This window comes from Pseudogymnoascus verrucosus (genome assembly GCF_001662655.1).
Source record: "Pseudogymnoascus verrucosus strain UAMH 10579 unplaced genomic scaffold scaffold_58, whole genome shotgun sequence".
In the NCBI taxonomy this organism is placed as follows: domain Eukaryota; kingdom Fungi; phylum Ascomycota; class Leotiomycetes; order Thelebolales; family Thelebolaceae; genus Pseudogymnoascus; species Pseudogymnoascus verrucosus.
In genome coordinates, this window is record NW_017263709.1 from 1 (window position 1) to 16,071 (window position 16,071).

A 16,071-nucleotide genomic window follows, 5' to 3' on the forward strand; every position below is an offset into this window, starting at 1 on the left:
CCACCCCCCCCCCCCCGCTCCCCACCCCCCCCCCCCCCCAATTCAGGCTTTCACCTCCTCCCTCGCAATCGCCCTCTCCAGCGCCCCCTTCATCTCCTCAACACTCTCCCCCTCCCTCGCATCCACCCCCTCCCTCACCACCCTCTCCACCTCCTCCTCCACCTTCCCCTCCCCCCCCAACAGATCGTACCATCCATTCGCCCCCTCCCTCCCCAACACCTCCGCCGCAACCGCCGCCACATCCCCCCTAGCCACCTTCCCCGGCCCCTCCGTCCTCCCAAACTCCACCCTCCCCGTCGCCTCCCCATCCGTCAACGTCCCCGGCCTCAAAATAATATAACTAAACCCCTTATCCTCCCTCCTCCTCTCCTCGCCAACAACAGTCAACACCTCATCCGCCTCCAACTTAGCAGCCGAATAAACCGCCAACGAATCCGCCGCCTTCTTCACCTTCTCCGCAGCCTCCTTACTCCACCACGGCGCCGCATGCCTCCTCACGCTCAACGCCGAAATAAGCAGAAACTTCTTCACCCTCCCCTCCCCCGCCGCCGCCCTTGCAAACGCAATCGCCGCATCCCGATCCACGGCATTCGTCCTATCCGCGCCTCCCTTCCCCCCCGCACCGGCGGCCCAGACGACCCAGTCAGCGCGCGATTTGTCGAGGACCCGCGTGGCGTCTGCGGTGGTGCGGATGGCGTCGAGGGAGTCGACGAGGACGTCCAATGTGCCGGTCGCGCTGGGGGGTTTAGTGGCGAGGATGGCGGCGGTTTGGGAGGGGTCGCGGATTAGAGCCGTTACGGACCAGGAGCGAGTGAGGAGGAGGGGGAGGAGTTGGAGGGCGATTTTGCCGTGGGCGCCGAGGAGGAGGATGTGTGGTGGCATTGTGGTGGTTGGTGGGGTGGGTTTGGATTGGGTTGTTGAGTTCGAGGGGTTGGATGTTGTGGGTTTGATGGTGGGAATGGGTTAATGGTTAATGGGTGAAGGAGGTGAGATGAAGAGATGTAGTAGTTAAATCGAGGGATCGATCGTCATTGTCTCACAGGCTTATTTATCACTTGTCGAAGCAGCTTAGGTCATGCATGCGGGGTGGCATCATTGATCGGAGCTTAGCTGCTCTACTGGCTAATACATGCAGCACGCAATTGGAGCCGAGGGTAGACAACCCTGTTATATACAGTAGTTATTTTGTTATGTCCTATAATAAGATAGAGATGAGTTTTGGGGCACGCTTTTATCAAGATGCTGAATAATGTTGGAACAGAGACTGAGGTGTACCTTGCGAGTGCGAGGGCTACGTCATAGCTTGTTCAATGCCGAGATTCTGATATCCCTCGATTATCGCGCGTGTGTACACCTTACACTCAAAATACGACCTTTTCAGGGCGAGACTGACCTGGTGAATAGTCCCATGTATTTTAATTATAGTTTCTGTAAACATTATATGTTATACATGGCCATTGCATAAACTTTCGGGAGCTACAAAGTATGTGTAATGAGTAATGGAGTTACAACATGGCTCTCGTCGATTCCTACGTAACCATCAACAGGCACAATTCAAGTAGTCGAAAGTAAGATCGGATTGCCCTCCATCCAGACACCGCCTCTACCATCCCATACTATACTACAGTCGCACCCTATCAAAAACGCGATCCCCATTCCATTCGAGAAAAAATTATAAAAACCATCCCTCAAAACGCCCCGCCCAGCTCCTCATACAAAGACAAGCCCCCCTACCCGCGTCCCCAAGAGCGCGCACACAAACTCCATCTCCCCATACATTCCATACAACGAACAAAACCCCCCACTACCTGCCCCCATCCCCCCACCAGACGTCCAGTCAAATGCCGCAAAAAAAAAAGAATAAGCTCAGCCGTTTTATGTGCCCAACATATCTCTAATCCTAATCCCTCTCTCCCCCCACTTGCGCCATCCCTCTACTTCCCAAACTGAAACGCCCCAAACACCCCCCCACCCCCACCGGGAGTCATCGACCCCGCCCCCGTCGACGCGCTCGTCGCCGGCGCAGGAGTCGTCACCATATTCGCATGCGTATTATTCGGCGTGCTCGGCACCCCATCCGCGTACGTCCCATTCTGCCCCGCCTCCGCCGCATTCGCATTATACGCCTGCGCGCCCGCATCCGGGTTCCCCAGCCCCCACACCTTGCTGAGATGCTCATCCGGGATCTCGCCGTTCCAGAGACGGTCCCGAACTTGGAAGAACACCTTGCCCGTGAGCAGGGCGTCTGAGCCGCCTTGGTGCGCGGGACCTTGGCGCTTGACTTTTAGGGCTTCCGCGAGGACTTCGAGGGAGGGTTTTGTTTCGAATTTCTGCAGGACCTCGAGGGTTGAGGCGTCGGCGGGGGTGACTTGGCCGCTGGCGTGCTGGGCGATGGATTGTTTGACGAGGTACTTTACGTCGTAGATGGAGGGGAAGAACTTCTTCATCAGGATCTCGAACTCGACTTCGTCGTCCAGGAGCGGCTGGCAGATCATCAGCTTGGTGAGGTACCCGAAGTCGTAGCCGCCGTGGAAGGAGATCCATTTCACGTCCTCGTCGCACACCATGCCCGAGCTGATGAGGAGAGCGCCGAAGTCGAAGGGGTCGATGCCGTCGCGCTCGAGGGCGGGGAAGTCGATCCCGGCTTGTTGGAGGGAGTCGATCGAGCCTTGAGAGTACATGTCGTCTTTGAGAGAGAAGCGGAAGTTGAATTGCCATGTACACGGCAGCGTCGCCGCGCCGGTACCATATTTCCGCGAGCCGGGCAGGCTCATGTCTATCCCAGAGTCCGAGGACTGGGGTCGTGCGGGTGTCGTGTCGCCGTCTTCGGTGAACAGGGTGATGCCTAGTTGTATGAGCTTGAGGAGGTCGACATTGGTCCTCAGTGTTTGGTAATGGTAGTCGCTCTTCCCCCTAAACGAGCCCATCGGTCGCGCCACTACTCCTGGAAACTCCGTATCCTGTTCCACGTTAGCAACCACATCCACACACCTCCGTCCCCGACGAAACTAACCATAGATATATACGGATACCTATCCACAAGCCTCCTCAACGTATCCATCTCCTCCGCCAAATTATGCTTCCAAACCTCCCGTATCCTGCCCTTATTCACCACCCCCCTCCCCCCCTGCTCATTAATCCCCCCATGAGCCGACTGCTGCAGCGCCGCCCCATGCGCGAACGAAATCTGCGCCGCATGGCTCGCCAGCCCCGTCCCACCCCCGCCTCCCATCCCACCACCCGCACCGCCAAATCCCTGCGTCAGACTGAGGGCATTCCCATTCACCGCGAACGGGTTGATATTGCTATTAGGGTTCATGAAGGCTGGGTTCCCGCCCAGCGTCGGCGGCGGAAGCCCCGTCGCGTGGCCCTGCGAGTGAGGCGGGTACTGCTGGTAGTGCGCCATGCTGTTAGGGCCACCGCCGAATCGCTGCATCGGTGGGCCCATCTCGTCGGTGTGAACTTTGGATCGAGGAGGAGAGTCGCGAGATCCGGACGGCGTTCATGGGCGGAGCGTTAGGCGCAACCTGGGAATGCCGAATGGGATTGTTGTGTTACGCGACGTGGAGCTCGGAGAAGTTTGCTGGGGCGCGATATTCGAGATTGATTCGTAGTGTGGTTGAGGAGAAGAAAAGCTTGGGGTTTCTAGTTGGAAGCTTGAGGTTGGGCCTACGGTGAAGCGTGGAGCGCGAACCAGCGATAGCCGCGCTCGCTTATTTAACTGGTTTTGGCGGCAATGTCAGGATTGCCGTCCATATCGCAGTACTGTCATGCAATCATAGCGAATCCGGGCCATTACAGCTTTCGCAATGTATCCTACAAGGTATGGATGATTACTACCGCTATTTATGAGGGATGGATTTAACAATTGGCGTCGCAGTGTTCGAAGGGCAGCGCGGCCCAACCTCACGGGCTTCGACCCAAAGGCCTTCGCGGCCGCAGCTGGAGACAGGAGGGGAGACCCATGGGCACGCAGGTAAGCCAAGGAACCACGTATCAATTACCTGGGAATGGATTGCTGACTACGATTCAGAGAGGCATGGAGATACAACGGCCCTTTCACCAGGCTTAAGCGATTCAGAGGCAGCTTCCCCGGATTGGGCATCGCGACGGTGGCATTCACGGCATACTGCGCGTACGAGCACTTCTTCTTACAGGACGACCATCACCACGAGGCTGGACATGGGGAGGGACATCATTGAGCGGGTTGTTGTTGGAGGGTCATTGTACATATAGGCGACCTGGGTCAGACATAGAGATTGGAGATGGCATAAAAACACCAATTGACGAAACTGTGTGCTGTTTCTGTGACGTTGTTGACATCTCCGGAGAGCCGATTACGAACTACAAACGAACTACTGACTGGAATGTGCATTGATATCTGGTCTGGTACACGTTGGGGTATTGGTCGGGGGATGGGTCCATCATACAAATGCTGTTGGCCATCCCGTCCCATTCTGGATAGAATTGAATGGCAGTAACCCTTCGAATTGGTTCAAGATCTTACTTCAGTGTGAAAACGCTCATAATTGATACCATACAAAAATCCTCGCTATACAGTCTTTCCTATACTCCTCCCAACACCCTTAGGCTCCTCACCTAAGATATATACACTTTCTTAGCGTTTGCTATCTCGAACACCATCCCCGTAGTTAAATCCTTTACAAACCCCTTGTCAAGCCCAGCTTTCCGACTATAGTCTTCGAGTTTCGCTCTCCCGTATACTCGTGAGTTGGGAAGTAATACAGCGTCAGGATCGACACGACTGCTGGTGTGATTTGCGTATGGAACATTTCGGGCCAGTGCGTTCAGCTCTGTGCTGCATATTGGACAGACAGAGCTTGTGATAGAAGACGAAGATGATGGGGATGCTGATGAAGACAAGTGTGATGAGTGGCAAGAAGGGGTTTTGAGCGCTGACAAGCCTGCTGAAAGCGCAATATGGAGCAGTGGGACGGCTGGGATAGATAAGAGGGTGTTGTGAGTTTCCATGAATAGCTTAGCAAGATCCTCCCAACGGTGTGCCGCATACAGATTCTGTGTTGGGGGTTAGTGAAGGAAGGTAAGAAGGTAATGGGGATGCTTACGGTGTATATCGCCAACCCGGCTTCGGGTGGGAATGCCAACAACCCTGCGGCCTGCTTTACTTCCGAAGGATAGAGATCCTTGGAGGGAAGAAGATATTTCTTGGCATGAACAATAGCATCCTGTAGCTTTGCCTGATCCCGTGTCCTCACCAACTCAATATACTGCTGAAAGCGAACCATGAACTCGAGTTTGCTCTGTAATCTGTTAGTATATGTCGACGTTATGTCATGCTTTTTTGTACTCACACCCATACGACGCAGCTCCTTCTTGTTCTCCGTGCACCAAGCCAGAACCTCATTAACCCTTCCATTCCGCAAACTGTCTCTGATCTTGCCCATCTGCATAAACGTCCCAGTATCCACAAGCTCTTCGATCTGTTTTTCCTGCGCTAACGCCGTAGCACTCTGGACGTAACCATTCCGTAGCATGTAGTCTACAAGTAGGCGGTCAAGTCGTGTCCGACTCCATGCTTCATATTTGACGTCGTCCAGGCTCTGCATAGAATACAGTTCTCCAAGGTGCCTTACCCGGGCCTGAGAATGGCTCTGCAGTCTCTTCTCTTCCTCCGCACACGCCGCCAATTTCCGTTTCAGACCTCGCATACGAGCTATCATGGAGTCGAGGTTCTTGAGAACCTCGTCCGGGGTCGACGAGTTGTTGAGACATGCCTGTGCAGTATCTTTGAGGCTCTGTTTGACGGCAGTGCTGTCTCTTTCCACCGAGAGCTGGGCAACCTTGAAATTCTTCCTCAGCAACTCATAGGGAAGACGTAATAGCTGCTGGTCCTTTTCTCGTCATTAGCTTTCTACCTTAGCAATTTGAGGGTGTGTTTATATGTACCAGGATCAGATGGGTATCTGGATTGAGCTTCGAAGCTGTGTGGTCCGCCATTGCTGCGCTGCTGGTTGTGCTTGTCAGACAGCAGTGAAGTCACTTCGAAGCCATCTGTAGCCCTGGTGGCCGCCTCTAATCCCTGTGCAGCGTTATCGTTGCCGTATCGCATCGCGGGACTGTGAAGCTCCGAGCCGAAGGATGACTGGACTGTACTGTACGGCACCGTACTTGCCATACTCGCCATACTCGCCGTACCGTACTCGTACCCAGCCGCTATCCCCCTCCCTCCGCGGGCAAGAAGTCAACAGAACTCCTTCATCGGCGCTTCTACACAGCGAAACAGCGATAACGATGTCTCACGTACTTGCTTCCTTGAACCTTGGGAGCATATTTGCCCGGCCTGTAATAGGATACCAGTGATTTTTGTGTGTGGCATAGAGAGGCTAACGTGATCACGCGTTGGATACTTGGAAGAGGGGTAACGTCTTGTAGATTACAGCTCAATTCACGTGTAGAGATACTTATGAGGCACTTTTGTATGGTATATTGAACTATCGACTATTGACTACGGTAGACTGTAAATACACATTCTGCCCCATCTCATCCCACCTCCATCATGTTTTGGTTGCCAGCCTTTCTCAGACTTGGCCACTCACCAGCCTATGGCTACCAGCCTCTTTCTCTCTTCCCTTGGGTGAAGGTCCTCTGTAAAGTAAGTGAGGGTGTCGACCCTGTTCACCGCCCGCTTATCCCAACCAATCACATCCATTCTGCCCCCCATCGCGATTTCGGGTCGAACTTCTGGCTTCGTCATGTGCACCAATCATCGTCTAGCGTCAACGATCACGAGCTAGCGAGATTCTCGACATTCCCTCTTTAAAGGCAGGTGACCCGCCGACACGTGCAACCTTTTGGATTCCTCCTCCTTCACCCACATCACGAGAACACGGCGTAGGCCCATCCAATTCAAAGATTCTCGTTATAACACTTCAACTGGTCCAAATCCTATCTTCTTCTTCTTAAACCACCTTATTGCCCGATTAAGAATTATATATTCTTGATTTTCAAATTCTTTTTGCTCCTCTCTTTCGCCCTTTCTTCACGCGACAAACAACGTGATTACCGTTAGTCCTATTACCGAGAAGGACGTGGTCCAGGTCCCCCCCAACTGTCAGAAACTCAACAAGCGATCAGATCAGGTGATATTATCAATCAGAATCAGGTATGTGCAATATATCAATATACTTACTTTGCGATACTTCAATTCTCGATCACTCCCTCACTCTGCGCCGTCCGTTGTCTATCGCGACTTCTACCGCGCGCTTTATTATTATCTTCTCCAATCCGGACGCGTGTGTGCGTGTGTTTATATACACGACACCACATCGCCCTGTCATATTCAAGGATTGATTGGACTAGATCTTGTGTTACTTGCTTGCCTGCTTCCTTCCTTCCTTTTCCAGTTACACTTCCCGTGCTTGTATCGTTTGGTCGCTGTCGCGCGCGCGTCCTGGTGACTCTCAGGCCCAGCGTAACCTGACGAGTGGTCGGTTTTCCGCATTTATTTATTGCGAGGCTGGTCAAACAATTGTTTTCTTGTGTTTGCTTGGAATCAATTGCTTGTCTAGCTCAGCTCTCGTTCCAGGGGGACGTCTACAAAAGGGGACGAGAGTGGCACCGAGATCAAGACGATGTACAGCGCCAGAGCCATCTGTCATAGCTCTGATTTGTGTTCCCTTGTGGAACTACACTATGCATTGACACGTGCGGTCCTCATTGCTGCCATCCTGTAAAAGAAGAGAAGGCGTTTTCCCCGTTGAAGGACCTGAGCAAAATCGTTGCCGGGTATTTTACCTTCCGCATCGTCCCAGTGGAAGCACGCATCCTTCTCTCTTTCCACAAGATTTCCTTTGTAACGCAGATGTCAGACACGTCACCACCTCCTAGCCAAAGTCAGATGCACATGCAGCCCTGCTGCTGCACATGCACACGCATACTTAATTTCAGCATTTACTAACTTACGCCGAGGGTTCAGACATACATACATACAACGTCCAACGCCCCCACACCTTCCATTCACACGAATCATAACGCGTAGAAGCGTCACTAGCCGCCAAATGTCAATTGAGATGGCCGACCAGGCGGATTTCGATCACTCGGGATTGCAAGAGGTAGCCAATGCTGTGCGAAACAACTCGGGAGGAGACGATCTCCTTGGCTCTACGAATCAGAAGCGGAAGCGCGATGTGACCGACCAGGACGGGTCAGCTGATGCCTCGAGGCGTCCCGGTTCCAAGCGCTCATTTCAGAATGCTCAGAAGAACGATGGCTCTGACCAGTCCGCCAATGCCTTTCTAGACGCCCAGCACGAAGGAAATGCTGGCGTCGAGTCGTTACAGGAATACAGTAATCTGCAAGACCAAAGTCTCGAGAACCAGAACGGTAGCTCTGAGCATGCCAACGCCACATCCACTGCTGCGGCAGCACTCGGCATCTACCCAACTATGACTATCCCGCAGCCAACTGGTGTCCAATTCCAAACCCAAGGCTCGGAAGGCGACGCGAACCAGGATTCATTTATGGATACCAGCCAGCAAAATGAAAGCTATATGGACAACTCCACTGCTGGTACTGGCAGGCAAGGGAGCGGATCAAAGCCTGCTGTTGGTTCGGAAGAGTGGCACAAGGTCAGGAAAGATAACCATAAAGAGGGTAAGTTATTCATTCAAGGATAGTCGGAACAACTAGCTGACAATAACACAGTTGAGCGCCGTAGGCGTGAGACCATTAATGAGGGTATCAACGAGTTAGCAAAGATTGTGCCCGGATGCGAAAAGAACAAGGGCTCGATCCTGCAACGCGCAGTATCGTTCATTACTCAGCTCAAGGAGAACGAAGACCAAAACATCGAGAAGTGGACTTTGGAGAAACTCCTGACCGAGCAGGCCATCGCCGAGCTCAGCGCAAGTAACGACAAGCTGAAGGCAGAGTGCGAGAGGGCATGGCGCGAGGTGGAGACCTGGAAGAAGACGTGCCAAAGTGCAGGCTTAGCCCCGAAGAAGGAAGACGCTGCCGAGAGTTAAACGTATCACGACATCCTCCAAAATGGGCGGCTTGGTCAAGACTTCACGATGCAATGTTCAACTCAACCCTCGGGGGCTCTGAAAAGGATGATGATACCCTGATTCTGGGAGAGGGGGATCCGAACCTTTTTCGAATCTCATTTTAGGCGTGTCTGTTACTGTGCTACTCTTTTTAAATTATTCTTTACATTCTTACTAAATCCTTGTGTGTTTGACGTCGGGGATTGGTTTTTCTGCAGTGGATCGGGGGTCGCTGTAGCTGTAGGGGGTTTCTGCGGATTATCAGGTTAGGGAAGGGATGGCTATCTGGTTCTGACGTTTGGACGCGAGAACTTTAGACGACAGAGACCTTTCTATGGCCATATTGCTAAAGCACTTGATATAACCTATGTACCGCGGTCGTTGCGTACGGTACTAGAGAATGGCGGCAGTTGTTGTTCTCATAAAAAATATTTGATGACTTCATAACTAAATTCCCTACAATTTATTATAGTGACAATGCGGTAACCACCCATAATATTCAACCAAGGACCAATTATCACCAGATTAAATACAAAAATTATTCCGCCATACAACTTTTTAATTTAATTTATTTACGATTTAAACCTGTAAGACAAATTGTATCTCTGGTCTCAAGTAAATGCAGTAAAATGCATGAGACGGAACATCTCGACGTCCATCGCATTCCTCTTACAAACCCTTCCCCACCCCACCGCGTGGCGCCTGCATACCCCCACCCAATCACCACCCACGACTTCCCTCACTCCACTAGCCCCAATCCCAAAAGTCCCCAAGCTTCTTCTTCTCCACCACGTCCGCGCCCCGGCTTACCAAGCTACCTTGCCTGCCTATTCCCTGACGTCTTATTTTTCTCCCTCCCCCCAACGACATGAACCTATAAACACACTCCCCCTTCGCGGCTTCACACGACAGACAGGCGAACAGTTGCTTCTTTGTACGACCAAGAAGCGAGAAGCTGGTCTGGTTCCGCAATGCTGGGCTCCGACTCGCCGACGACCCAGCGCATCCTGGCGTCTGGCTCCTTCTCGGGCTTACACAACGAGATCGGCGCGCTCGGGAAGGGATATCTGACTGCGACGAAGGAGAGACTTCAGCCGTTATGTGGGAATGAGGAGGGCTGGGGGCCGTTGAGCCCGTTCCGATATGACTTCACGCCGTGCTTTATGGATGTTTGGGTCTCGTCGGTGGCGGTGTATGGTATACTGTTTGGTGCGGCGGCGATATGGTATTTGTCGAGGAAGAGGGAACAGGATGTTAAGAGGGATTTGCACTTTTGGACAAAGCAGGTATGTTGGATTGTGATTTGGGCCCGCACGGCAATTCTGGAGGCGGTTGGGGGACTGGGGAGTCACCAATTGGACCTGGAGCCTCGTATATGATATATGAGTATTGAGCTTCTTGCTGACGGTTCTGCAATAATAGGTCCTTATTATTGCGATCGCGGCCACGGTACTCGCTCAATTAATCATCCAAGTCATAAGCTATCGAGACGTCTGGGCCGGCGACTTCCGCTTCTGGACCAGCGTACTCACAATCATATCTCTCGGCGTTATATTCCAGATCCAATGGCTCGAGCATACTCGACTTCGCAACCCGAACGGCGTCGTCCTTTTCTACTGGCTTCTCCTCATCATCGCGTTTAGCGTCAAGCTCCGGTCGCTGGTTTCGCAGCAGATTTACAGCAAATCTTTGCCATACTTCGTTACGTACTGTGTGGGATTGGGACTCTCGATTGTTGAGTTTGCGCTGGAGTGGTTGGTGCAGAAACGCATGAGCTCTTATGATGCTCTGGGCGATGAGGATGAGTGTCCGGTGGAATACGCGACGGTTTTCTCGATCCTTACTTTCGGCTGGATGACGCCGTTGATGAGATACGGATACAAGGAGTATTTGACCGAGGACGACCTCTGGAACTTGGCCAAGAGAGATACTACAAAATCGACCGGAAGCTCTTTCGAAAAGTCTTGGAACTACGAGTTGAAGCACAGGAAGAATCCGTCCCTGTGGATGGCAATGTTCCACAGCTTCAGCGGACCCTATTTCCGTGGCTCTATCTTCAAGATTGTAAGCGATTCGCTGGCTTTCGTTCAGCCTCAGCTACTGCGTCTCCTGATCGTCTATGTTGGGTCCTACAAGACCTCCACCCCCCAGCCAGTTATCAAGGGTGTTGCTATTGCCTTGGGCATGTTCGCCGTGTCTATCGGACAAACCTTAGCTCTTCACCAATATTTCCAGCGATCTTTTGAGACGGGAATGCGTATTAAGACCGCCTTGACTGCGAAGATTTACGGCAAGTCTCTCAAGCTATCCAACGAGGGGCGCGCAAGCAAATCTACTGGAGATATTGTCAACTACATGGCTGTTGATACGCAGAGATTACAAGATTTGACCCAATACGGTCAGCAGCTGTGGTCCGCACCATACCAGATTACGCTCTGCATGATCTCTCTCTACCAACTCGTTGGATTCTCTATGTTCGCCGGTGTAGCCGCCATGATCTTCATGATTCCTATCAATGGTTTCCTCGCCCGTCTCATGAAGACCCTACAGAAGAAGCAGATGAAGAACAAGGATTCGAGAACGCGCTTGATCGCTGAGATCGTCAACAACATGAAGAGCATTAAGCTTTACGCCTGGGGATCCGCGTTCATGAACAAGCTGAACTACGTCAGAAACGAGCAGGAATTGAAGACACTCCGCAAGATTGGTGCTGCCCAGGCCTTTGCCAACTTCACCTGGTCGACAACTCCTTTCCTCGTGTCCTGCTCGACTTTTGCAGTCTTCGTTCTCACCCAGGATAAGCCATTGACGATCGATATTGTCTTCCCAGCTCTGACTCTGTTCAACCTGCTCACATTCCCATTGGCTATCCTGCCAATGGTTATCACATCTATCATCGAAGCCTCTGTCGCAGTTGGACGTCTGACGTCATTCTTCACTGCCGAGGAGCTCCAGGAAAGCGCCGTCCTTGCGCTACCTGCCGTCGAAGAGCTCGGCGAGGAGACAATCCGTATCCGCGATGGTACCTTCTCGTGGGATCGCCATGAGGGAAAGACTGCCCTCCAAAACATCACCTTCAGCGCCTGCAAGGGCGAGCTCAGCTGCATTGTCGGCAGAGTCGGATCTGGCAAATCGTCCTTCCTCCAGAGTATCCTCGGAGACTTGTATAAGGTCGGTGGTGAAGTTACTGTTCATGGTTCGATTGCATATGTTGCCCAACAACCTTGGGTTATGAATGCGACTGTAAAGGATAATATTGTTTTCGGTCACCGATGGGACCCAGCTTTCTACGATAGGACGGTCAAGGCATGTGCGCTTTTGGAAGATTTCGCACAGCTCCCCGATGGAGACAACACCGAAGTCGGCGAACGTGGTATTTCCCTGAGTGGTGGCCAGAAGGCCCGTCTTACTCTCGCAAGAGCTGTCTATGCACGCGCGGATGTTTACCTCCTTGATGACTGCCTCTCAGCCGTTGATCAGCACGTCGGTCGCCATATCATCGACCAGGTGTTTGGCGCCACTGGACTACTTGCCGGAAAGACCCGTATCCTCGCCACGAACTCGATTCCCGTGTTGATGGAGGCCGATTTCATCGCCCTGATCAGAGACGGTAGCATCATCGAGCGCGGAACTTACTCGCAACTCATCGCTATGAAGGGAGATATCGCCAACCTGATCAAGAGCGTCAGCACACAGGCAGCAAACGAAGTCGAATCCAGCTATGACAGCACCAGCGAATCCTCCACGGTCGTGGACCGAACCACAAACGATGAGGACCAAGATGCCGCCGAGGAAGCCCAAGAACGCCTTACTACTCTCCAACCGATCCGCTCGTCGCCATCGAAGGTTAAAAGACGCGCTGGCAGCGACGGCACACTGCGTCGCGCGAGTGCGGCAACTATGAGAGACACCAGAGGCAAGATCCGCGACGAGGAAGAGCCTACCACCCGCACGAGGCAGACGAAGGAGTTTGCGGAGCAGGGTAAGGTGAAGTGGAACGTCTATAAGGAGTACGCGAAGACAGCCAACCTCGTTGCCGTCGCCATCTACCTGATCACCTTGGTTGGTGCGCAGACGGCGCAGGTTGCGGCTAATGTGTGGCTTAAGAACTGGGCAGATTATAACAGCAAGAATGCGGAGAATAGAGATACGGGGATGTATTTGGGTGTCTATTTCTCGTTTGGTATTGGGTCGGCGTTGCTGGTTGTGGTGCAGACTTTGATCTTGTGGATTTTCTGTTCTATTGAGGTATGTGAAGGGACTGGTCACGATTGATGACATCCGAACTACAAGAGTATAGAGCTAACATCATATTTTTACAGGCTTCGAGAAAACTACACGAGAGAATGGCTCATGCCATCTTCCGGTCGCCCATGAGCTTCTTTGATACGACCCCCGCTGGTAGAATTCTGAACCGCTTCTCTAGTGACATCTACCGTGTCGATGAGGTGTTGGCGCGGACGTTCAACATGTTGTTCGTAAATGCTGCTCGTGCCATATTCACACTTGTAGTTATCTCAGCAGCCACCCCCGCTTTCATTGCAGTCATCATCCCGCTTGGTGCCGTGTACATGTGGGTGCAGCGATACTACCTGCGCACATCGAGAGAACTTAAGCGTCTCGACAGCACCAGTAAGAGTCCCATCTATGCCCACTTCCAGGAGTCCCTCGGAGGTATTTCAACTATCAGAGCGTATGGTCAGCAAGAGCGCTTCACTATGGAGAACGAGTGGCGCGTGGATGCCAACCTCAGGGCTTACTTCCCCTCCATCAACGCAAACAGATGGTTGGCCGTCCGCCTTGAATTCCTCGGCTCCCTTATCATCCTCGGTGCCGCGACTTTCGCGATCATTGCTGTGTCATCTGGAGACGGACCAGATGCAGGTCTCGTAGGACTGGCCATGTCGTACGCGCTCCAGATCACACAGTCGCTCAACTGGATCGTGCGTCAGACAGTCGAGGTTGAGACGAACATCGTGTCTGTGGAACGCGTGCTCGAGTACGCGAACCTGCCGAGCGAAGCACCAGAGGTCTTCCACAAGAAGCGGGTGCCGATCAGCTGGCCCGCTCAGGGTGCCGTCGAGTTCGACAACTACAGCACGAGGTACCGCGAGGGCTTGGACCTTGTGCTCAAGAATGTGACCTTGAATATCAAGCCGCACGAGAAGATTGGTGTTGTCGGACGCACGGGTGCTGGAAAGTCCAGTCTCACCCTTGCGCTCTTCCGCATTATTGAGGCGGCAGAAGGAAATATCAACATTGACGACCTGGACACCTCGCAACTTGGACTACTGGACCTGCGAAGGCGTTTGGCTATCATCCCACAGGACGCAGCGCTATTCGAGGGCTCTGTTCGCGACAACCTTGATCCTGGCGGCGTGCACGACGACACTGAGTTATGGAGCGTATTGGGTAAGTCACATCCTGCCGCTCCCCGTTTTGGTGCTCCCCGCGCGGCCCCGTGAGCCGACGAGACGCCCGTTTCTCGTCGGACGATCCGGCGTCGCACAGGTCGCACAAGAGAGGGGTATGTATCGTACGTAACACTTGCTGACGGTAAGACAGACCATGCGCGACTAAAGGACCATGTCGCCACCATGACTGGCGGCCTTGAAGCCAAGATCCACGAAGGAGGTATGTTTAACCACCCCCCCCATTCCTCCCGTCCCCGTCCCCATCCCATCCTTCCCAGTCAGTGAATGCACGCGGCCGTCAAATACCGCACTTCACATGCTGTCCGCGGCAGCGCCGCGGCACACCCGCCACCCCCCCTCCCACCCAAACAATCCTGTGCGACCACCCAGCTAACGCGGAATTCAGGATCGAACCTCTCGCAAGGACAGCGACAACTCATCTCGCTGGCGCGCGCGCTGCTAACGCCGACTAACATCCTTGTGCTGGACGAGGCGACGGCCGCTGTCGATGTCGAGACCGATGCGCTGCTACAGGCGACGCTGCGAACGACCGAGTTCAGCAGCCGCACCATCATCACAATCGCGCATCGCATCAACACTATCCTTGACTCGGACCGTATTGTTGTGCTGGAAGGGGGAAGGGTACGCGAGTTCGACGAGCCTGCTAAGCTGATTGAGCAAAAGGGGCTGTTCTACGAGCTTGTACGCGAGGCGGGGCTACTGGAGACTGCGGAGGGGGCGGCGAGGAAGTGAGGGGTGTGTAGTGCTAGTGTAGTACAGGAGAAATATTCGGGGAATTAGAAGATAGGAGAGAATATCTTGCATTGATCGCCGATTCGGCGTGGGGGCGGGAGAAGAGGACAGGGCGGGAGCGTGTGTAAATAATACGAGAAATTGGATATCAGAAATGCAGGAGATAAAAAGTAGGGAAGGAATAGAAAGAATAACCAACCATCTCGTTGCGCTTTGTGATTCCCAACAGCATCAGCTCGTACGAAGACATCGGCGGCATACCTTGGATCGAGAGATCGAGGAGAATTACCATTCCCACCAACATATTTGGATATAAGAAATGCAGAAGATAAAAACGCATCGAAGAAATATCAACAATACCCAACCATCTCGTAATACTCCATCGCTTCCAACAGCATCGGGCCGGATCGCACGAGCCTAAGATGCCATACCGCGTCGAACAGTGCCTCTAATACCGATCTCTAACTCTGGAAATCATAAAATGCAGAAGATAAAAACGCACAGAAGAAAATATAAACACCATCACCCAACCATCCCATGACACTCCATCGCATCCAGCAGCATCAGCTCGCACGAGCCCGAGACAATCCTGCCGCGACACGCAATTCCCACCACTCCCATCTCCCTCCCCATAACATACCTCCCTCCCCCCGCCCCCTTACTTCCCCCCATCCCCTCCACCACCCAACCACACCACCACCCCATACACCAAAAAGCGCTTAACCCCCAACCCGATCACGCACCCTCAGGACCCAAATAGAAACCCCGATCTCCACCCCCCCTGCACTCTCCGATCCAACGTCCCACCACCCCCTTACGTCCTGCACGCCGCCGCTTCGGTGACTGAGAGGCCCGATGCGATGGCGAGTGCAGCGAGG

At 53.1% G+C, this 16,071-nt stretch overlaps 6 protein-coding genes across 6 annotated transcripts; 3 read left to right on the top strand and 3 right to left on the bottom strand.

The window, feature by feature from the left end:
* Positions 1 to 42: 42 nt before the first annotated feature.
* Positions 43 to 1,005, bottom strand: VE01_09680 (uncharacterized protein; the record flags this gene model as incomplete). The annotated part of the gene is made up of 1 exon (XM_018279092.2): positions 43 to 1,005. The coding sequence occupies exon 1, from the start codon at positions 880 to 882 to the stop codon at positions 43 to 45; it is 840 nt and encodes a 279-aa protein (XP_018126413.1). The 5' UTR covers positions 883 to 1,005.
* A 929-nt stretch (positions 1,006 to 1,934) lies between these two features.
* Positions 1,935 to 3,668, bottom strand: VE01_09681 (uncharacterized protein; the record flags this gene model as incomplete). Its single annotated transcript, XM_018279093.2, has 2 exons — positions 3,014 to 3,668; positions 1,935 to 2,960 (listed from the first exon to the last, which is right to left on the bottom strand). The coding sequence occupies exons 1-2, from the start codon at positions 3,446 to 3,448 to the stop codon at positions 1,935 to 1,937; spliced, it is 1,461 nt and encodes a 486-aa protein (XP_018126414.1). The 5' UTR covers positions 3,449 to 3,668.
* Positions 3,669 to 3,770: 102 nt separating this feature from the next.
* VE01_09682 (uncharacterized protein) lies at positions 3,771 to 4,539 on the top strand. The gene is made up of 3 exons (XM_018279094.2): positions 3,771 to 3,823; positions 3,881 to 3,976; positions 4,034 to 4,539. Exons 1-3 carry the CDS (start codon positions 3,810 to 3,812, stop codon positions 4,200 to 4,202), a joined length of 279 nt encoding a protein of 92 aa, XP_018126415.1. The 5' UTR covers positions 3,771 to 3,809; the 3' UTR covers positions 4,203 to 4,539.
* Positions 4,475 to 6,414, bottom strand: FYV10 (GID complex subunit containing RING finger motif). The gene is made up of 4 exons (XM_059464092.1): positions 5,929 to 6,414; positions 5,334 to 5,873; positions 5,088 to 5,282; positions 4,475 to 5,037 (listed from the first exon to the last, which is right to left on the bottom strand). The coding sequence occupies exons 1-4, from the start codon at positions 5,977 to 5,979 to the stop codon at positions 4,600 to 4,602; spliced, it is 1,224 nt and encodes a 407-aa protein (XP_059319343.1). The 5' UTR covers positions 5,980 to 6,414; the 3' UTR covers positions 4,475 to 4,599.
* A 436-nt stretch (positions 6,415 to 6,850) lies between these two features.
* On the top strand, positions 6,851 to 9,535 carry CBF1 (basic helix-loop-helix protein). The gene is made up of 3 exons (XM_018279096.2): positions 6,851 to 7,144; positions 7,951 to 8,634; positions 8,686 to 9,535. Exons 2-3 carry the CDS (start codon positions 8,040 to 8,042, stop codon positions 9,003 to 9,005), a joined length of 915 nt encoding a protein of 304 aa, XP_018126417.1. The 5' UTR covers positions 6,851 to 7,144; positions 7,951 to 8,039; the 3' UTR covers positions 9,006 to 9,535.
* Positions 9,536 to 9,836: 301 nt separating this feature from the next.
* Positions 9,837 to 15,392, top strand: VE01_09685 (uncharacterized protein). The gene is made up of 5 exons (XM_018279097.2): positions 9,837 to 10,312; positions 10,449 to 13,274; positions 13,349 to 14,438; positions 14,592 to 14,660; positions 14,847 to 15,392. The coding sequence occupies exons 1-5, from the start codon at positions 9,998 to 10,000 to the stop codon at positions 15,191 to 15,193; spliced, it is 4,647 nt and encodes a 1,548-aa protein (XP_018126418.1). The 5' UTR covers positions 9,837 to 9,997; the 3' UTR covers positions 15,194 to 15,392.
* Positions 15,393 to 16,071: the final 679 nt, after the last annotated feature.